The sequence below is a fragment of the Eleginops maclovinus genome, chromosome 10, assembly GCF_036324505.1.
Source record: "Eleginops maclovinus isolate JMC-PN-2008 ecotype Puerto Natales chromosome 10, JC_Emac_rtc_rv5, whole genome shotgun sequence".
Lineage (NCBI taxonomy): Eukaryota > Metazoa > Chordata > Actinopteri > Perciformes > Eleginopidae > Eleginops > Eleginops maclovinus.
Window position 1 is genome coordinate 19,541,943 of NC_086358.1, and position 22,045 is coordinate 19,563,987.

Below are 22,045 nucleotides of genomic sequence, written 5' to 3' on the forward strand. Positions count from 1 at the left end.
GTGGTACCAGAGCACCCTAAGCAGAAGGTCCATGATCGATTTTGTTATCGTATCATCGGACCTGATGCCGAATGTTTTGGACACTCGGGTGAAGAGAGGGGCGGAGTTGTCAACTGATCACCATCTGGTGGTGAGTTGGGTCGAGTGGCAGGGGAAGCCTCTGGACAGACCTGGTAAGCCCAAACGTGTAGTGCGGGTGAACTGGGAACGTCTGGAGGAGTCCCATGTCCAGGAGGCCTTCAACTCACACCTCCGGCGGAGCTTTTCAGGCATCCCTGTGGAGGCTGGGGACATTGAACCAGAGTGGGCGGTGTTCAAAGCCTCTATTGCCGAAGCTGCGGCAGGGAGCTGTGGTCTCAAGGTCTTAGGTGCCTCAAGGGGCGGTAACCCTCGAACCTCCTGGTGGACAACGGTGGTCAGGGAAGCCGTCCGACTGAAGAAGGAGGCCTTCCGGGATATGTTATCCCTGGGTACTCCTGACGCAGTTGCAAGGTATCGACAGGCCCGAAGGGCGGCAGCCTCAGCCGTGGCCGAGGCAAAGCAGTGGGTGTGGGAGAAGTTCGGAGAAGCCATGGAGAAGGACTTTCGGTCGGCACCAAAGTTGTTCTGGAAAACCGTCCGACACCTCAGGAGGGGAAAGCAGGGTACCATCCAAGCTGTGTACAGTAAGGATTGGACGCTGTTGACCTCAACTGATAGTGTGTTAGGGCGGTGGAAGGAACACTTTGAGGAACTCCTGAATCCGACAACTCCGCACTCTATGTTAGAGGCGGAGCTGGAGTATGAAGGGGGATCAACTCCAATCTCACGGGGAGAAGTCACTCAGGTAGTTAAACAGCTCCACAGTGGCAAAGCCCCGGGGGTGGATGAGATCCGCCCAGAAATGCTGAAGGCTCTGGGTGTTGAGGGACTGTCATGGTTGACACGTCTCATCAACATTGCGTGGAAGTCGGAAACAGTACCGAAGGAGTGGCGGACTGGGGTGGTGGTTCCTCTCTTTAAAAAGGGGGATCAGAGGGTGTGTGCCAATTACAGAGGCATCACATTACTCAGCCTCCCCGGGAAAGTTTACTCTAAGGTGCTGGAAAGGAGGGTCCGGACGATTGTCGAACCTCAGATTGAAGAGGAACAATGCGGTTTTCGTCCTGGTCGTGGAACGACGGACCAGCTTTTCACTCTCGCAAGAATCCTGGAGGGGGCCTGGGAGTACGCTCATCCGGTCTACATGTGGTTTGTGGATTTGGAGAAGGCGTATGACCGGGTTCCCAGGGAGATACTGTGGGAGGTGCTGCGGGAGTATGGGGTGAGGGGGTCTCTGCTCAGGGCCATCCAATCTCTGTACTCTCAAAGCAAGAGCTGTGTCCGGGTCCTCGGTAGCACGTCGGACCGATTTCCGGTGAGGGTGGGCCTCCGCCAGGGCTGCGCTTTGTCACCAATCCTGTTTGTGATATTCATGGACAGGATTTCGAGGCGTAGTCGTGGGGGAGGGGGTTTGCAGTTTGGTGGGCTAGGGATTGCACCACTGCTTTTTGCAGATGATGTGGTCCTAATGGCTTCATCGGTCTGTGACCTTCAGCACTCACTGGATCGGTTCACGGCCGAGTGTGAAGCGGCTGGGATGAGGATCAGCACCTCCGAATCTGAGGCCATGGTTCTCAGCAGGAAACCGATGGATTGTCCACTCCAGGTAGGGAATGAAGCCTTACCCCAAGTGAAGGAGTTCAAGTATCTCGGGGTCTTGTTCTCGAGTGAGGGAACAATGGGACAATGAGATGGGCCGGAGAATCGGAGCAGCGGGAGCGGTACTGCAGTCGCTTTACCGCACCGTTGTGACGAAAAGAGAGCCAGAGCCAGAAGGCAAAGCTCTCTGTCTACCGGGCCATCTTCGTTCCTACCCTCACCTATGGTCATGAAGGATGGGTCATGACCAAAAGAACGAGATCGCGGATACAAGCGGCCAAAATCGGATTTCTCCGCAGGGTGGCTGGCATCTCCCTTAGGGATAAGGTGAGAAGTTCAGTCATCCAGGAGGGACTCGGAGTAGAACCGCTGCTCCTTCGCGTTGAAAGGAGCCAGTTGAGGTGGTTCGGGCACCTAGTGAGGAGGCCACCTTTTATACCACAGGCTATAGACTACTGAACTCCTGAGCTGTGTGAATGTCTACTCACATCTGTTTATAGTACACACATACATATATATTATACACATCTGCCATACATATCTGTTTATAATACACATATCTATGTTATACATATCTGCCATATACATCTGTTATACGTATATATGCATCTGCACATACCTCCTCATTCAACAGTGTAAAGTGTTTAAATACTTTCAATGTATTCCACATATGTATATATTTCACATCCTTAAATCTTTATTGTTGTTATTGTGAATATTTTCTCTCTTTTTGCACTATTTTATTTATCTTATTTGCACCATGTATGTTGAGTTGTTGGAGGAGCATGGGAGATAAGATTTTCATTGCCAACATATACGTGGTATATGCTGTGCATATGACCAATAAAACCTTGAAACCTTGAGCACCTCTCTCCAATACTGCCTCTCCCCCTCTATCTGCTTCATCAGTCTGCTGTCAACGGTAGCTGCTGTTGTCCGACGATGCAGGGCGATCATACAGGCCAGATGTTCCGCACTTCTCTCATGTTCGCCAATCCGCTCTGGATGTTTCCAGTCGGAATAACCAGCGACGAATGAACGTGTTTTGGACGAAAACAATTTGCATGCAAAACAGTAAATATTTCCTGTGGACCGAGAATATGGGATCCACTCTCTATCGACGACTTGGCCATTTGGCAACATGCATTTGAGCTGGTCGTTTGTTAGAACACAAATCTTGCCACCTATTCCACTGTCTCTTGCAGAGGCAGGATAACTTGCACTCCTGTTTTGGAACACTTTGACCCCTCTGTCAATGAGAGCTGATTTACTTTGAGTGTCCCCCCAGCAAGCTGGATCAGGGTCAGTAACAGTCTCAAACCATGATGACACCCCTTGCTGCTCTCTCCCGTTAAGAGATGGTAACTGGCACTCCTCTACAATGCTAGTAGAGGCAATCTGCCTTTGGTCCCCGTCCAAATCTACTGTCATGTTCTCCTCCTTCTTCCCTGTTTCAGCTGGCATAACACTGCTGCTGTCGCTGCTACTGCTGCTACCTGGCTGTCTCTCCTCACCATGTCCTCCTGTTATCCTTCCATATGTGTCCTCATTATCCTCCTCCTCCCCCACTTTTGTTGACATAACATCGCTGCTGCTGCTGCTAATGCTCACTGGCTGTCTGTCGTCTTCATCACATTTAGCTGTTGTCACTCCATGTCTCTCCTCACCATGTTCATCTGTTGCTGTCTCTCCATATGTCTGCTCATTATCCTCCCCATTGTCCTCATTATCCTCCTCCTCCCTCACTTATCTTGGCATAACATCACTGCTGCTGCTGCTAATGCTAACCGGCTGTCTGTCATCTTCACCACATCTAGCTGTTGTCCCCCTTGTAGAATTCTTAAAATGTTTTAAAATTCTAGGAACTTGATTTAAAATCTCAGCCTCTCTCAAATCTTTCTGTTTTATTAACTTGCCTTTAGCTGCTCCACTTAATACCCGCCGCTCCATCTTGCATTGACTTAATCGTTAGTATTGTAACCGTTCACCTGCCTGTCAAGTTTTCTAACTAGCGCCCTCTATTGACACATCCAGCTATAGCCTACTAACTATGTTCAGTAAGCTAACAGACTAGCTGTCTCCTAGACAACAAGGCTTATATTTTGTTATTATATCTATTATATATCTAGGCTTCTATATAATATTTACAACATAAAATGTTTTGGTTGTCAAATTAGGAATCTCACAGGTTCTCCCAGCCGACCACTAGCTAAATTTGCTTTTTGTCAGGCAACACTTGGTTAATATAATAATCATAGTAATAATAATAATAATAATATGAAGAAGAGAGTAAGATCAGTGTTATTTGACTAATATCTGAGGTGAATAACAACCCTTAGGTAAATGATTGAGGGGCCCTACATCAGGGGCCCATACATCTGGCCTGTATGCTTGCCCTGCACCATCGGACAACAGCAGCTACCGTGGACAGCGGACTAATGAAGCAGATAGAGGGGGACATGTGACATTTAATACCCCACGTTATTTGATTGAGAGGCCCATTTCAGATATCAGGGGTGAATAACCTAACCTGTGGTTCAGGGGCCCTATTAAGACATATCACATATCATACCCCATGCTATTTGATTGAGAGGCCCCTTTCAGATACCAGGGATGACTAACAGACGCGCGCAGCAGCGACCGGCTGCTCAGGAGCAGCGTCGCTGTCAGCAGCAGGGCGTCGCAGCCGCCGCTGGAGACACCCCTTCGTCAGCAGCAGCCGCCCGCTGCTCCATTACAACCAGAACAGCGGCAGACGGCCCAGGTGGACTCGAGTCCCCGCACCTCGGACAGGCACTCACGTTGTTTCCCTCTTCCCCGCAACCAAAACATTTCATAACTGATGAGGTTGCAAAAATCCCGTAGTCATAATCATCTACTTTAACGTGAAAGCGGAAGTTGAGCTCCGCGTTCCGATTGTCAGTATCATATAGACCTGATGAGACACCACGTGCTTCAGTAACTGAGACTTACACCCAGACAGCATCTTTTTCACCGGAGAAACAAGTGTCCGTGTCTGGACAGCTCTCTACTGAGGAACTCATCAGTTATGAAGGGAGGGACATTTGAAAGAATCACTTTGGTTGCGGAGAAGAAGAAGAATACTTAACAACAGCTTTTCACTGGGCTGATTGTGTTTGCACTTCAAAAATCACAACATTTAGCATTTGATTGGAAGAAATTTAGCTCAGTCAATGAAGGATATGGAGGAAAAGGAAGAGTCAAAGGCGGAATCAAATGAGGGAATGGAGACAAGTAATTGCTGCTCATCAACTTTATTTGTATTGAGGTTGCATTATATTATAGTATTTTGGACATGAGGGACATAATGATGTCACAGGACTTGAAAGGTGAATGATACATTTAGGTGTAGAAGGTTTGAAAATGATGTTTTTAGCAGCCGTACAGCAAGTTGATCCTGGAGATGTCCCAATAGGACATGCCCCTCCTCTGGCCGATCTGCACGTTGGGGTTGGGGATAGGGGTGATGGCGTCCCTGCCGTGCTGGATGGAGAAGGCGCTCTTTCCGTAGTGCATGATGGAGGAGTAGTCGTAGGGGGTGTTCAGGTTGTTGGTGGCCTGCTTGTAGAAGTTGTAGGCCATTTGCGGGTTGATGTTCTCCCAGTTGATCCTGACGTAATAGTCGCGGTCGCTTCTGGTCTGCTCGTGCTGGAAGCCCAGAGCGTGGTTGATCTCGTGCTGGATGATGCCGTGGTAGAGGCAGCCCTGCTTGTTGAGAGACAGCACCTGTCGGCCCCCCGTTTTCCCCAGAGCGGAGAAACACCCGGCTTTGTTCTCGATGCTGATGTAGTCGTACTCGTTCTGACGGGGCACGAAGCGGAGGCAGGTGCTGCTGTGGAAGGCGTTCATAGCGTAGTCCATCTTCTGCCTCTCCCAGCTGGAGAACTCCCGGCTCACAGTGAAGGGGATCATCACCAGGCCGTTGGAGGCTTTCTTCCACAGGCAGCTCTGGGACCAGCACGTCATGGCGTTTCTAGTTTTGGGAACCAGCAGGTCTCCTTCCAGCAGTATCTCATCGGTCGCGTTGTTGGAGGTCAGGATCCTGGTAGTGATGTCGATGTCGTCTTGTTCGTCCACCTGGACCTCTTCTCCACTTCCTTCCTCCATGAGAGGATGTGCCTGAGAGAGGCCGAGCAGGAGCAGCAGGAGCAGGCCGACGGAGGGATTCATCTTCAGGTCTGGAGCTGCTGTGGAGCTGCTGTGGAGAGACTGCTTGGAGCTTGATGTTTGACTCACTTCAGTCCAGGCTCTTTATACTCTCCTCTACAGGTGTGTCTGCTGGAGGATTATGGGTTGTCTCTACTGCTAGGCCTAAGTAAAGCTGTTCAGGGAGGACTAACCAAACCAACCTGCTGTTTCAACATGGTTTGTTATCTCTGGTTATTAGATAGTTCAACATGTAAGGGTCAGTGGGTGGGGTATGTTTAGCTAGACCTCTGCAGACCTAAAGACTTTTGTGATACCAACCTTTATTTTGTTTTCTTATTTTGCAAAGAGAGGTGACCAGTGCTGTGCACTGTATTAAAAGCATGTACTTAAACTGTGATTTCAGATTTAGATAACAACACAACTCTTTTGTAGTATTTTGGTTTTTTTGCTCTCATGAAACAATTTAGACAAATGCACAGTTTAACATTAATGCAATAACTGGCCAAATACATGTGTGAAACTGTTCCTTCAATCAGTAGAAAGAGGTTACTTTTTCTGATGAACTGGATAACATGTTCTCTTCACACAGCAGGGTAAGGACCAAAAGTTATTCGGAAAGTAAAAGGCTACAGGGAAAGCTAACGACTAAGCTTGAAACTCTGATTGTGGGAAACTTTGCTGTAAAACATTTCAAAAGTCTAAACAACACCAAAGTACTCTGATTTCCCAAGCATATGGTCTCTAACTTGGCTGACAAGATCCTGCATATTGGGGCTGAACACCCGACTGTGAAAAATGTGGTACTGCACATTGGAACAAAAGATGTCGTGAAACAACAGTCATAAGTGCTGAAAGAAGACTTTAACTGTCTGTTGAAAACGGTCAGCTCTCTAAATGCTGAGGTATTCATCAGTGGCCCTCTACTACCAGTCAGAAGAGCAGTGGAGAGATTCAGCAGATTGTTTGCACTGAACACGTGGCTCTCAACTGCCTGTACTGAACATTTTGTCCATTTTATTGACAATTTTAACTTTTTCTGGGAGTGCAGACATCTTTTTTGAACCAGTCAGGAGTAAAATTATTTATTTCCAACATATTCAACTGCCTGCGTCATCAATCCGCTCCCTATGCCAAGGACAAGCAACAAGAAGAATCAAAACAGGAGACACAGCATAGAAAACCTTGAAGACGTATCACTGCACCTGCCTGAGAAGAGTCATGATTATGGGAGACCTATGAGACAAAAGGAGGAGTCTCCACTACCACCCGTCGCCCTTATCAACACCTTTGAGGATACTCTCCCTTCAACACCCAAACCGCCATCCAGCTCTCTGGGCCCAGACTCCCCCTACCAGCAGTTCCCTGACCGCCTATTCTCCTGGCTGAAGGAGGTTCAGGAAATTCGCAAGCTGACCCCCGTCCCTCAACGGCGCCTACTACAATCACCGAAGCAGACACGTGCACCAGCTCCCCTGTATTCATCACCATGCCTACCACAATCATCCAAACCAAAACGTGCACCACCTCCTCCCCCTTCGAGACCGCATCCGCTGTCTCCAGAGCCTGATAAGGATGTGTGTGTAAAAAAGGCAACAATCTCTAACTGATATGTGCTGGGTCCAGGCTCAAGGGCGTATGGCACTCTCAAATCTTTCCAGAACATGCCGGGACCCTGCCTGCCAATAGCTTTGCCGATATCTGTGTTGATAGGTTATAGATTGCGCACGGTGAATCAGCTTAGAAACAGAAAGTGTTCAACTGTTAGTGTGAATTTATCAAATTTAGCTGTGATTCCACGTCAGTCACAGCTTGTCACACAAAATCAGACTGATAGTGTAGTCAACAAGCTTAAACTAGCTTTATTAAATGTCAGGTCGTTAGCAGGAAAGACATTTTTAATCAATGATTTTATCACCAAGCACTATCTGGATTCTATGTTTTTAACTGAAACTTGGATAGTTCTTATTGAATCAACCCCTCCCAACTTTAGTTTTAGGCGTCAGGCAAGAATGCATAAGAAAGGGGGTCGAGTTGCTATTCTGTTTAATGATTCCCTTCAATGCAAGCAGATATCTTTTGGAACCTTCCCATCTTTTGAATATGTGGCCCTTCAGCTGAAATGCTATAAATATTAAAAAATAAAAAGTGCAAACACAGCTATGAGCCGCCTGGACTTAGGGCCTATATTTCAAGTAATGTAAAATCATTCAGAATCTTCTGAATAAAATAAAAGTGCATCTTCAAGAAAAGAAATAAACAAAAGACCTTTAAAGCTCCCCACCCCCTTTTTTAAACATGTATCAACTACATTTCAAATAAAATAACACAGGAACCTTAGGCTAATGTCTACATTTAAAGTAAAACAGAACAGGGCAGAATTTACTGAATAAAAGAAAAGTGCAGAGCTCTGAGCAGCTCCCTTTCTCCTCTCTTCTTTCCTCCTTTCCTTCCTCCCTTTCCAACTTCCTTTCCTAGTGAGAGAAGTGGGCATGTAACTATCCTGCCAGCAGTTTGAATCTTGGCTTAAATGGGGTTAGTGGCATTCTCATGCTCATTGGTGAGCCTGGAACGGTACTTTGTTTTAATAATGTTCATCGTAGAGAAAGCTGTCTCACAGCTGTAAGTTGTTCCAAACATGGTTAAAGTGTGTAGTGCTACTTTGGTTAGACTAGGGAACATAGTTTCGGGCACAATCTCTAACCAGAAAATAGCAGTCAGTTGTTACAAAATGCTCTCTCAGAGCAAAATCTGTTTGCAGATCAGTGAGCTCTAAATGTAAAGATCCAGGATGTGCCCACTTGAAGGTCTGTGTCACCTCCTTTGAAAATTCTCTGATTTCTCTGATAAGGAATGGATTCTCGATTAGCAGGAGGAGCTGGTGTCCAAGGTTGAAGCTGTCAAATCGTTGATAGAATTTTCCAATCAGCTTGTCTATGAAGCCGACATAAGGGGAAATGTTTCTCTCACCCTGACTTTGTTCCCGCATTTGTTTGAAGTGCTCACACTCTCCATGGATATCTTGTTTGAACATGTCCAGCTTCATCTGGAAGGAGTGGACAGTTTTCATCAAGTCGCACACAGAATTTTTCTGACCCTGCAGCTTTAAACTGAGCTCATTAAGGTGTCCTGTGATGTCCACCAAAAAAGCCACTACATCCATCTTGTGCTTATCTTGCAAAAAGTTTGTAAACGGTGTTGCTTTTTGACTCTTGAGCTGCTGTAAGAAAGCAGCTATTTCCTTTCGGATGGACCAGAAGTGTCCCAGTGCATTCCCTTTGCTCAGCCATCACACGTTGTTGTGGAGTAGTAGGTCATTTGCATCTGCTTCCATTTCTTTCATAAATTCTCTCAGCACTCGATGCTGATGGGATGAGGATACCCTGAGGAAGTTGATGAGTTTCATCATGGTATTCATTACTTCAGCAAACCCTTCAGAAAGAATGGCACAGAGAACAGTCTGGTGGATGATACAGTGGTAGGCTATGAGATCAGGGTTGTCTTGTTTCATCTGTGCCACAGCCCCCTTCTCTCTCCCAAACATGGCAGGTGCACAATCTGTGGTGACTGAGACTACTTGCTTCAGATTTATCTTTCTTTTTGTGAGCATCTCCTTTATGCCCTCATATATATCTTCTCCTCTTGTGTGTGTCTCAAGTGGGATTAAACCCAACAGGTCCTCACATATCTCTTTCTTGTCTTTGTGAAGAAATCTCACATACACCAAAAGCTGGGCATTATCTGTGATATCTGTGGACTCATCAATGGCTAAGGATATGCATACTGCGTTCTGAACAGCTGCATCAAGCTGTGCCAGTACATCCTCTGCTAATAGTTCAGATTTTCTGGTCGTTGTGAAAGCTGACAATGGGATTTGCTTAATTTTTTCACGTCGTTTTGTTTACGGTCAAGTAAAGTCTCTGTAGCCGCATTTAAGCACTCCTTCACAACTGTCCCATCGCTGACTGCTTTCTTGTGTTGAGCCAAAATCAACGCAATCGACAGAACCCCCCTCTCAACGGGTGGATTCCAGACATCCCAAAACAAAGTCACAAAAGTTCAGCAGGGTGGGTTGAGGGGGTCCAGCGGGACCCCTCCGGAGGAAGCTAAGGAGCACCTGGAGCAGGAGGCGGCAGGGCCACCGAGGAGACAAGAGTACATGTCGGTGAGACCCCCAATGGAACAGGAGCAGATGTTGGCAGGACCCCCATCGAACCAGGTGATGGCAGGACCCCCATCGAACCAGGTGATGGCAGGACCCCCAACGGAGTAGGACATGATGTCGGCTTGGCAAATTGGGACTGGAGTCGGCCGGCCAAGCGGGACTGGAGTCGGCCGGGCCGCCGACAGGACAGGAAGGGACGGAGTGGCCCGTGCTGCTGACAGTACAGGAGGGGATGGAGTGAGCCGGGCCGACAACAGAACAGGAGTGGCTGGAGTGGGCCGGACCGCAGCTGGAAGCATGGTGGCCAGGGCTGGGCTTGGAGTCATGGCAGTCAGGGCTTGGCCTGGAAACATGGCGGCTAGGGCCGGAACTCTAGGGACAAAACTTGAGCCGTAAGCGTGGCTGAAGGAGGCTTGGCTGCAGGAGGCTCGGCTGCATGAGGCTCGGCTACAGGAGGCTCGGCTGCTGGAGGCTTGGCTGCATGAAGCTCGGCTGCATGAGGCTCGGCTGCAGGAGCACTGGCTGCATGAGGCTCGGCTGCAGGAGGCTCGGCTGCTGGAGGCTTGGCTGCAGGAGGCTCGGCTGCCGGAGGCTCGGCTGCAGGAGCACTGGCTGGTGGACTGGCCTTGCGCTTCTTTTGAGCCTGTTGAATGCTCCGCGGGCCTCCAAAGGCCAGACGTGATCCCAAAAAGGGGTCCACAAAAGGAGCTATGTTGGGAACGGGCAGAGGGCTAGCATGCCTGGAGCGAAACAGGCAGGGTCCAAGTGCAGCACAAGGAGGTGGAATACACATTCAACAAAAAGCGAAGTTTAGAAATCAAAGTTTAGAGAAATCCAGGACATGAACAACACTTAACTTGATACGTGAAGGACGACAACGAACTGATTAAGAACACATTGGAAAGCTCGATTAAATACAAACGGACTAATCACAAGACAAGACCCAGCTGGGGAGGGGAGGCAGAAACACCAGGGCAACAGGTGACAACAATGAGACAATCAGACACAAGGAAAACCAAAGAAAGGAAGTAAAACTACACCAGACACAACCAAGGGAAAATATTTCAAAAATAAAACAGGAAACTACAAACACAAAACAAGGATCTTGACAACAATTCCATCAGATTAAGGATAAAGACCTAGAGGACATTATTCAACATCGGAAGTCCTCCTCCTGCTGTCTTGATATTATACCTACAAGCTTTTTCAAAAATATTTTTCATAGCATGTCCTCAGATATACTTCATATAGTAAACAGGTCTCTTCACTCGGGTATTTCCACAGGCCCTGAAAACTGCAGTAATCAAACCATTCTTAAAAAACAATAATCTAGACGCTTCAGTAATGAATAATTACAGGCCCATATCAAACCTCCCATTTCTAGGTAAAATCATTGAAAAAGTTTTAAACAACTGAGTAATTTCTTGGATGCAAATAACTGTTTTGATGTGTTCCAGTCCGGCTTTGGACCGCACCACAGCAATGAGACTGCTCTTATTAAGGTCACCAATGACATCCGCTTAAACACAGACAGAATCTCAGTGTTAGTATTATTAGATCTCAGCACTGCATTTGACACCGTCTATTACTAGACCGACTAAAAAACGGGTTGGGACTTTCGGCAACAGTTCTAATTTGGTTTGAATCCTACTTAAAGGACAGAAACACTTTGTTTCTATAGGCAGCTACACATCAGGGCTGACAAATATGACATGTGGGGTTCCTCAAGGCTCCATCTTGGGGCCTCTTCTCTTTAACATCTTCATGCTACCTGAAAAGAATTGTTTGGAGGACTGATGCTGATACTTTGTTTCCGGTGGCAACCTCTACAGAATGTCCGATCAGAACACAAAGGGGGAAAACGGCATCCAGAGAAATGCTATTGAGTCGTCATTTATTGAGTCTTCACACCCACAATACAGAGTACTGAAGTGATTGTACTTGCTGATACAGATATAGATAGGTGTGTAAGGTCTGTAAGGTGTGATTCTGTAACACAGAAAAGAAAGGCTACGTGTGGCTTGAAGTAGTTTAACTGAAGCTAAACATTAGACTTACACATAGCCCGCACACATGCAGCATACATTATTGTACAAATAGAATTAGCTAGCTCAAGATGAGGCTAAACTGTGCTACATCAGTATAAGCGTGCTAATCGCGATTAGCATGCAACAAGGTGAGCTACAACTATATAGGGCCAAGAGATAGGTGGCCAATTAACTGCCTGACCAAATCACACTGAACGATACAAGGAATGACCAGATTTGAAAACAAACAGATGGGCTTTTGTACACAACCACTGGCTCAGATAATGAAAAGCACCAAAACAAGTTACCATAGCTATGCAGATGATACACAAATTTACATTACCATTTCACCAGGAGACTATGGTCCAATTAAAAAGGACTAATGTCACAGCAGGATCTAGAAAAACTTGTCCGCTGCAACTCTTACTACTTTTAAATCCAGGCTGAAAACCTTTCTGTTTGCCTCTGCTTTTAATTGAACTATTCTTATCAAACATTGCACTGTAACTTTGATTCTGCATTACAACTTTTATTCATGTATTTTATACCTGCTGTGTTTATCTTATTGTATTTGCTTTTAAATTACCTTTTTTCTTTCTATGATGTGTTTATGCTGCACTACTTCTAAATGTTCTTAATGTCCTTCATTTTTGTAAAGCACTTTGAATTGTGTTGAAAGGTGCTATAAAAACAAACTTGCCATGCCTAATCACACCTGTGCTTATTTTGCTATGACGAGTGGAATGTCTCCCTGTGTATTTATTTTACATTTTGTTATTTTGTGACATTATAATAAGAACCCGAACATCTTCACGACAATAACTTCAGAAACAAATCGATCCAGTAAACTGATTCACTCACCTGATCTGCTGATACATCACCAGACTGTCCTCCAGTTTCAGTGGAGACACAATAATAAAGAAACATGAAAGCTCAGAGACCCTCCCACTTTGTGACCATTTTAATGTCCTGTCTTTATCAAAGCTCAATAAAGTCCATAATCCTTAAAATAAATGTAATGTTTTCATATTTAGTTTGTCTTATGTTTTAGGGAGGTATCCATATGGTTAGTGACCCAGACATATCAGGCATCCTCATAAACCCTTATGACAGGAGCATCATTTGTGCCTTTAGCTGGGTGAAAAGTTTTAGCAACAAAATCATACAAGGTTTTTATATATTATTCCAATCATATGATGTGAAATATTAACTACAAGACCAAAACATAAATTATCTTTGAATTACATTTTAAAGAAGAGGTCTGTGTCTCTAGCTACATGTAGTACAAACACAATGAAGCATGAGCCGGTTTAAAACTGTCATCTTGATACAAGTAGAAACACACACACACACACACACACACACACACACACACACACACACACACACACACACACACAGGCAACAGGAGCTGCCGTCTCTGGCGGCCTGAACTGAGCGTTTGATTCTTTACGTCTATTCATCTTCCCTCAATCCAGTGACTTCATTACCCTCTGTCTCATATAGGTATTAGTCCATTGGGCGACAGAGGCCTGGGGGGTGCTGAGTCCCTGTGCTGTTCCCTGGTCCCCGGTAGCCTAATGTTATCTTTTTATTAAGAGATCATACAATGTAGGATTTAGATTGTAAGAAAATAAGCTCAGTATATGTAAAGTATTGATGAAAAGGTGGAATCAAATGAGGGAATGGAGACAAGTAATTGCTGCTCATCAACTTTATTTGTATTGAGGTTGCATTATATTATAGTATTTTGGACATGAGGGACATAATGTTGTCACAGGACTTGAAAGGTGAATGATACATTTAGGTGTAGAAGGTTTGAAAATGATGTTTTTAGCAGCCGTACAGCAAGTTGATCCTGGAGATGTCCCAGTAGGACATGCCCCTCCTTTGGCCGATCTGCACGTTGGGGTTGGGGATAGGGGTGATGGCGTCCCTGCCGTGCTGGATGGAGAAGGCGCTCTTTCCGTAGTGCATGATGGAGGAGTAGTCGTAGGGGGTGTTCAGGTTGTTGGTGGCCTGCTTGTAGAAGTTGTAGGCCATTTGCGGGTTGATGTTCTCCCAGTTGATCCTGACGTAGTAGTCGCGGTCGCTTCTGGTCTGCTCGTGCTGGAAGCCCAGAGCGTGGTTGATCTCGTGCTGGATGATGCCGTGGTAGAGGCAGCCCTGCTTGTTGAGAGACAGCACCTGTCGGCCTCCCGTTTTCCCCAGAGCGGAGAAACACCCGGCTTTGTTCTCGATGCTGATGTAGTCGTACTCGTTCTGGCGGGGCACGAAGCGGAGGCAGGTGCTGCTGTGGAAGGCGTTCATAGCGTAGTCCATCTTCTGCCTCTCCCAGCTGGAGAACTCCCGGCTCACAGTGAAGGGGATCATCACCAGGCCGTTGGAGGCTTTCTTCCACAGGCAGCTCTGGGACCAGCATGTCATGGCGTTTCTTGTTTTGGGAACCAGCAGGTCTCCTTCCAGCAGTATCTCATCGGTCGCGTTGTTGGAGGTCAGGATCCTGGTAGTGATGTCGATGTCGTCTTGTTCGTCTACCTGGACCTCTTCTCCACTTCCTTCCTCTATGAGAGGATGTGCCTGAGAGAGGCCGAGCAGGAGCAGCAGGAGCAGGCCGACGGAGGGAGTCATCTTAGGGTCTGGAGCTGCTGTGGAGCTGCTGTGGAGCTGCTGTGGAGAGACTGCTTGGAGCTTGATGTTTGACTCACTTCAGTCCAGGCTCTTTATACTCTCCTCTACAGGTGTGTCTGCTGGAGGATTATGGGTTGTCTCCACTGCTAGGCCTAAGTAAAGCTGTTCAGGGAGAACTAACCAAACCAACCTGCTGTTTCAACATGGTTTGTTATCTCTGGTTATTAGATAGTTCAACATGTAAGGGTCAGTGGGTGGGGTATATTTAGCTAGACCTCTGCAGACCTAAAGACTTTTGTGATACCAACCTTTATTTTGTTTTCTTATTTTGCAAAGAGAGGCGACCAGTGCTGTGCACTGTATTAAAAGCATGTAAACTGTGATTCCAGATTTACATAACAACACAACTCTTTTGTATTCTTTTATTTTTTTGCTCTCATGAAACAATTTAGACAAATGCACAGTTTAACATTAATGCAATAACGGGCCAAATACATGTGTGAACGTCTTCCTTCATTTAGTAATCACACCTGTGCTTATTTTGCTATGACGAGTGGAATGTCTCCCTGTGTATTTATTATACATTTTGTTATTTTGTGACATTATAATAAGAACCCGAACATCTTCACGACAATAACTGCAGAAACAAATCGATCCAGTAATCTGATTCACTCACCTGATCTGCTGATACACCACCACACTGTCCTCCAGTTTCAGTGGAGACACAATAATAAAGAAACATGAAAGCTCAGAGACTCGCCCACTTTGTGACCATTTTAATGTCCTGTCTTTATCAAAGCTCAATAAAGTCCATAATCCTTCAAATAAATGTAATGTTTTCATATTTAGTTTGTCTTATGTTTTAGGGAGGTATCCATATGGTTAGTGACCCAGACATATCAGGCATCCTCATAAACCCTTATGACAGGAGCATCATTTGTGCCTTTAGTTGGGTGAAAAGTTTTAGCAACAAAAAGTTGCCATGGAAACGCAGATGATGACACCTCTGATTTTAAGTAGAGCTGTTGAGGCGTGGACCAGTGATGTACATGTGAAGCTTCGTGGAGAGCGGACCATTTTCCACAGTTTCTGCGACATCGTGTTTTATGACGAGGAATGCGTTGCCATGGAAACGCGACATTTAAAAAACATCCAATTTGACGTAGAGCTGTTGAGGCTTGGACCGGCGACGTTCACTTGAAGCTTGGTGGCGATCGGACCATTTTCCCCAGAGTTACCGCGACATCATGTTTTATGGCGAGGGATATGTTGCCATGGAAACGCCACATTTTGAAACCTCAGATTTGACGTAGAGCTGTTGAGGCATGGACCGGTTATGTACACGTGAAGTTTGGTGGCAATCGGACCATTTTCCACAGAGTTACTGCGACACCGTGTTTTATGGTGATGCCAAGGAAACGCGACATTTTTAAATGTCCGATTTGACGTAGAGCTGTTCAAGGCAGCAGGGTTAACCGCCATCTGAAATCTATGACATCATCGTTTTCCATGGCAAGGGATCACTTAGCATCGCGCGAACGTGAAAATGGGCCCCACATTATGACAACAACGTGCGAAAAAAAAATCAGTTGGATATCGTTTTACCGCCCAGGTCTCGAGACGTTACTTTCCAAGTTTGGAGTCGACCGGATAAATGCCCTAGGAGGAGTTCCTCAAAGTACGGAGGGTGAAAAACGCGATGAATTGCGTTTTTCCAAACGCCAAATTCAAAGTGGCCGACTTCCTGTAAGTTTTTTCATACCCATCCAAGAGGCTTTTTGGTTCGTCTCCTCACCCTAGATGTATGTACCAAATTTTATTTGCAGTGTGCGAACTATACCACGGTGTCCGGGGGAGCCGGATTTTTTTTTTTTTTTTTTTTTGAGGGGGGGGGGGGGGATTCTGATCTGTGACATAGGCCTATTAAATAGAAAATCCGTTGCACACGGGGTGCCAAAGGTCTACATTTACATGAAACAGAAACAGATTTACCGAGCATGTATGGGCTACGCAAACTTAATACTTAAACCACCGTCACCGTGTTATGAATCGTGTAGTTTCATAGACTGGCTGAATATCGCAAATTGAGGGTGAGAGTTATCTAGCTCAGAGGATGCTATGCTTTCCCAGGATAACAGTAGGCTAACCTAGTTCAGCCTACACTTTACCAGTTAGCTGCTGAAGCTTGTTTTGAGACAGAGGGCTGATTTGTAAGAAAATAATTATTTGCAAATTCAACTATTCACGTGTATACTTTGAGGGCTGCCAAACTTTGATGGCATCTCCGAAGTCAGGGGTCACGTCTTATTGACTGTAACCACAACCTGGTTTTTTTTCTGCTGCTGATATGCCTAGTCCTGGCTTGTCTCCTCGCCGATTTGAACAACCAACCGAACAACAACTGTCTTGCATTGTATTACTCAGTCAGAACACATTAAGGTAGAGATATTCATTGATTTTGAATGAAAGGTAATCGGTGATCCTAGGTAAATTCCGGTGGTAGAACTAGAAGAGCTATCGAATGCCTTTCTTGCCCGCCAACTGGGCATTTTGACGTCATACAGCCTGACAACTATGAATAGAATTTTATTTCACTTATTTTACACCTTTGAAAAAAACATTACCCAAAATGGCATTTATTTGGTCATCATATCAATATTTTAGAGAGCTCCCCTAAAATTTCGCAAACCATGTTCCCAGGGGAGCTCATGTCACCACTAGGGGAGCTATAGCTCCCCCTGCTCCCCTCCAGTTCGCACCCTGTTTATTTGTTTACAAGAACCTTAAAGTGGGGGAAGTTTACGTTAAAAACTGAAGTGTGCGTGGCTTGCGCATTTCTTTACGCAAAGTTCTGGAACACATTTCACATGTCCATTTTCACCAGTCCTGACGCGCGTTTGGTGACTTTTCACATATGTTGCGGGGTTCAAACATGCTTTCAAAATGGAAAAATAAAAATAAAAATAATAATAATCCTTTACAATATCCGAGAACCAGCACCTTATCGTGGTGGAGAGGTTTGCGTGCCCCGATGAACCTGGTGGCTGTGTTGTCTGGAACCTTGTGATCCTGGTAGGATCTCCCATGGCAAATAGGTCTCAGGTAAGGGGCCAGACTAAGATTGGTTCAAAAGACCTCCTGACAAACAAACTTGAAAGCGAGGATACCCGGCCGGGCACAGCCCGAAAAAGCAATGTGGGCAACACCTCCGTTTCTCCGTCCCACAGGCCCACCACCTACGAGAAACAACGATGGGGTCAGGTGCGCTGCCAGAAGGGTGGCAGTGAAAGCAGAGGGTCTCGACGGACCAGACTCAGGCGACAGAAGCTGGCTTTGGGGACGTGGAATGTCACCTCTCTGGGGCGGAAGGAGCCGGAGCTTGTGCGGGAGGTGGAGCGTTACCAGTTGGATCTGGTGGGGCTCACCTCTACACACAGCGTCGGCTCTGGAACCTTACTTCTGGATAAGGGTTGGACTCTATTCTTCTCCGGAGTTGCCCAAGGTGTGAGGCGCCGAGCGGGTGTGGGGATACTCACAAGCCCCCGGTTGAGTGCCGCTTTGTTGGAGTTTACCCCAGTGGACGAGAGGGTCGCCTCTTGAACCAGAGTGGGCGATGTTCAAAGCCTCCATTGCCGAAGCTGCGGCGGGGAGCTGTGGTCTCAAGGTTTTAGGTGCCTCAAGGGGCGGTAACCCTCGAACCTCCTGGTGGACACCGGTGGTCAGGGAAGCCGTCCGACTGAAGAAGGAGGCCTTCCAGGATATGTTATCCCTGGGTACTCCTGACGCAGTTGCAAGGTATCGACAAGCCCGAAGGGCAGCAGCCTCAGCCGTCGCCGAGGCAAAGCAGCGGGTGTGGGAGAAGTTCGGAGAAGCCACGGAGAAGGATTTTCGGTCGGCACCAAAGTTGTTCTGGAAAACCGTCCGAAACCTCAGGAGGGAACACAACTGATAGTGTGTTAGGGCGGTGGAAGGAACACTTTGAGGAACTCCTGAATCCGACAACTCCGCCCTCTATGTTAGAGGCAGAGCTGAAGTATGAAGGGGGATCAATTCCAATCTCCCGGGGGGAAGTCACTGAGGTAGTTAAACAGCTCCACAGTGGCAAAGCCCCGGGGGTGGATGAGATCTGCCCAGAAATGCTGAAGGCTCTGGATGTTGAGGGACTGTCATGTTTGACACGTCTCATCAACATTGCATGGAAGTCGGAAACAGTATCAAAGGAGTGGCAGACCGGGGTGGTGGTTCCTCTTTTTAAAAAGGGGGATCAGAGGGTGTGTGCCAATTACAGAGGCATCACATTACTCAGCCTCCCCGGGAAAGTTTACTCTATGGTACTGGAAAGGAGGGTCCGGCCGATTGTCGAACCTCAGATTGAAGAGGAACAATGCGGTTTTCGTCCTGGTCGTGGAACGACGGACCAGCTTTTCACTCTCGCAAGGATCCTGGAGGGGGCCTGGTAGTACGCTCATCCGGTCTACATGTGGTTTGTGGACTTGGAGAAGGCGTATGACCAGGTTTCCAGGGAGATACTGTGGAACGTGCTGCGGGAGTATGGGGTGAGGGGGTCTCTACTCAGGGCCATCCAATCTCTGTACTCTCAAAGCGAGAGCTGTGTCCGGGTCCTCGGTAGCACGTCGGACCGATTTCCGGTGAGGGTTGGCCTCCGCCAGGGCTGCGCTTTGTCACCAATCCTGTTTGTGATATTCATGGACAGGATTTCGAGGCGTAGTCATGGGGGAGGGGGTCTGCAGTTCGGTGGGCTAAGGATTGCACCACTGCTTTTTGCAGATGATGTGGTCCTAATGGCTTCATCGGTCTGTGACCTTCAGCACTCACTGGATCGGTTCGCGGCCGAGTGTGAAGCGGCTGGGATGAGGATCAGCACCTCCAAATCTGAGGCCATGGTTCTCAGCAGGAAACCGATGGACTGTCCATTTCAGGTAGGGAATGAAGCCTTACCCCAAGTGAAGGAGTTCAAGTATCTCGGGGTCTTGTTCTCGAGTGAGGGAACAATGGAGCGTGAGATGGGCCGGAGAATTGGAGCAGCGGGAGCGGTACTGCAGTCGCTTTACCGCACCGTTGTGACGAAAAGGGAGCTGAGCCAGAAGGCAAAGCTCTCTGTCTACCGGGCCATCTTCGTTCCTACCCTCACCTATGGTCATGAAGGATAGGTCATGACCGAAACAACGAGATCGCGGATACAAGCGGCCAAAATGGGATTTCTCCGCAGGGTGGCTGGCATCTCCCTTAGGGATAAGGTGAGAAGTTCAGTCATCCGGGAGGGACTCGGAGGAGAACCGCTGCTCCTTCGCGTTGAAAGGAGCCAGTTGAGGTGATTCGGGCACCTAGTGAGGATGACTAGACCCTAATTATCTTTGAATTACATTTTAAAGAAGAGGTCTGTGTCTTTAACTACATGTAGAACAAACACGATGAAGCATGAGCCGGTTTTAAACTGTCATCTTCATACGAGTAGAAACACACGTTTCTCAGAAAAATACATTATTAAAAAACACATCCAAGACCCGTCCCAGAAGACCTGAGAGTTCTGGATGGTTCATAATGCAGCAGGAGATTGGAAATGTATTTTGGGCCTAAACCATTCAGTGCTTTATAAACCAGTAGCAGAACTTTGAAATCAATTCTCTGACAAACAGGAAGCCGGTGTAAAGACCTCAGAACTGGACTGATGTGATCCACTCTGTCAGTGTTAGTGAGGACTCGAGCATCATCTATTCGTATTCATATTTGTACAAACTGTAAAGTCCACTGAGACAAATGTAACATTTGTGATATTGGGCACATGACCGCAAATAAAAGTGCTGAGTTTTTGCCATGTTCTGCAGAACCGCTGGCATGCTAACTTTGTTCATTCACTCCCTTTGGTCCTCAGCAGCACCCAGGAAAAATGTAAAATACCCCAGTTCAAGTGTTGGCGAGATAATGCAAACTCAGAAACACACACAACGACACACACACACACACACACACACACACACACACACACACACACACGCCTGGGGGGTGCTGAGTCCCTGTGCTGGGTCCCTGGTCCCCGGTAGCCTAATGTTATGTTTTTATTAAGAGATCATACAATGTAGAATTTAGATTGGAAGAAATTAAGCTCAGTATATCTAAGGTATTGATGAAAAGGTGGAATCAAATGAGGGAATGGAGACAAGTAATTGCTGCTCATCAACTTTATTTGTATTGAGGTTGCATTATATTATAGTATTTTGGACATGAGGGACATAATGATGTCACAGGACTTGAAAGGTGAATGATACATTTAGGTGTAGAAGGTTTGAAAATGATGTTTTTAGCAGCCGTACAGCAAGTTGATCCTGGAGATGTCCCAGTAGGACATGCCCCTCCTCTGGCCGATCTGCACGTTGGGGTTGGGGATGGGGGTGATGGCGTCCCTGCCGTGCTGGATGGAGAAGGCGCTCTTTCCGTAGTGCATGATGGAGGAGTAGTCATAGGGGGTGTTAAGGTTGTTGGTGGCCTGCTTGTAGAAGTTGTAGGCCATTTGCGGGTTGATGTTCTCCCAGTTGATCCTGACGTAATAGTCGCGGTCGCTTCTGGTCTGCTCGTGCTGGAAGCCCAGAGCGTGGTTGATCTCATGCTGGATGATGCCGTGGTAGAGGCAGCCCTGCTTGTTGAGAGACAGCACCTGTCGGCCTCCCGTTTTCCCCAGAGCGGAGTAACACCCGGCTTTGTTCTCGATGCTGATGTAGTCGTACTCGTTCTGGCGGGGCACGAAGCGGAGGCAGGTGCTGCTGTGGAAGGCGTTCATAGCGTAGTCCATCTTCTGCCTCTCCCAGCTGGAGAACTCCCGGCTCACAGTGAAGGGGATCATCACCAGGCCGTTGGAGGCTTTCTTCCACAGGCAGCTCTGGGACCAGCACGTCATGGCGTTTCTTGTTTTGGGAACCAGCAGGTCTCCTTCCAGCAGTATCTCATCGGTCGCGTTGTTGGAGGTCAGGATCCTGGTAGTGATGTCGATGTCGTCTTGTTCGTCCACCTGGACCTCTTCTCCACTTCCTTCCTCCATGAGAGGATGTGCCTGAGAGAGGCCGAGCAGGAGCAGCAGGAGCAGGCCGACGGAGGGAGTCATCTTTAGGTGTGGAGCTGCTGTGGAACTGCTGTGGAGAGACTGCTTGGAGCTTGATGTTTGACTCACTTCAGTCCAGGCTCTTTATACTCTCCTCTACAGGTGTGTCTGCTGGAGGATTATGGGTTGTCTCTACTGCTAGGCCTAGGTAAAGCTGTCCAGGGAGGACTAACCAAACCAACCTGCTGTTTCAACACGGTTTGTTATCTCTGGTTATTAGATAGTTCAACATGTAAGGGTCAGTGGGTGGGGTATGTTTAG

At 47.1% G+C, this 22,045-nt stretch overlaps 3 protein-coding genes across 3 annotated transcripts; all 3 read right to left on the reverse strand.

Moving 5' to 3' along the window:
* Positions 1-5,073: 5,073 nt before the first annotated feature.
* Positions 5,074-5,871, reverse strand: LOC134870882 (high choriolytic enzyme 1-like). Its single transcript, XM_063893380.1, has one exon. The coding sequence runs from the start codon at positions 5,869-5,871 to the stop codon at positions 5,074-5,076; it is 798 nt and encodes a 265-aa protein (XP_063749450.1).
* An 8,001-nt stretch (positions 5,872-13,872) lies between these two features.
* LOC134870875 (high choriolytic enzyme 1-like) lies at positions 13,873-14,670 on the reverse strand. Its single transcript, XM_063893372.1, has one exon. The coding sequence runs from the start codon at positions 14,668-14,670 to the stop codon at positions 13,873-13,875; it is 798 nt and encodes a 265-aa protein (XP_063749442.1).
* A 6,319-nt stretch (positions 14,671-20,989) lies between these two features.
* Positions 20,990-21,787, reverse strand: LOC134870881 (high choriolytic enzyme 1-like). Its single transcript, XM_063893379.1, has one exon. The coding sequence runs from the start codon at positions 21,785-21,787 to the stop codon at positions 20,990-20,992; it is 798 nt and encodes a 265-aa protein (XP_063749449.1).
* Positions 21,788-22,045: the final 258 nt, after the last annotated feature.

Bases quoted from the DNA above. Each gene is read 5' to 3' on its own strand.
- LOC134870881 (XM_063893379.1), bottom strand. From the start codon at position 21,787: ATGACTCCCTCCGTCGGCCTGCTCCTGCTGCTCCTGCTCGGCCTCTCT.
- LOC134870875 (XM_063893372.1), bottom strand. From the start codon at position 14,670: ATGACTCCCTCCGTCGGCCTGCTCCTGCTGCTCCTGCTCGGCCTCTCT.
- LOC134870882 (XM_063893380.1), bottom strand. From the start codon at position 5,871: ATGAATCCCTCCGTCGGCCTGCTCCTGCTGCTCCTGCTCGGCCTCTCT.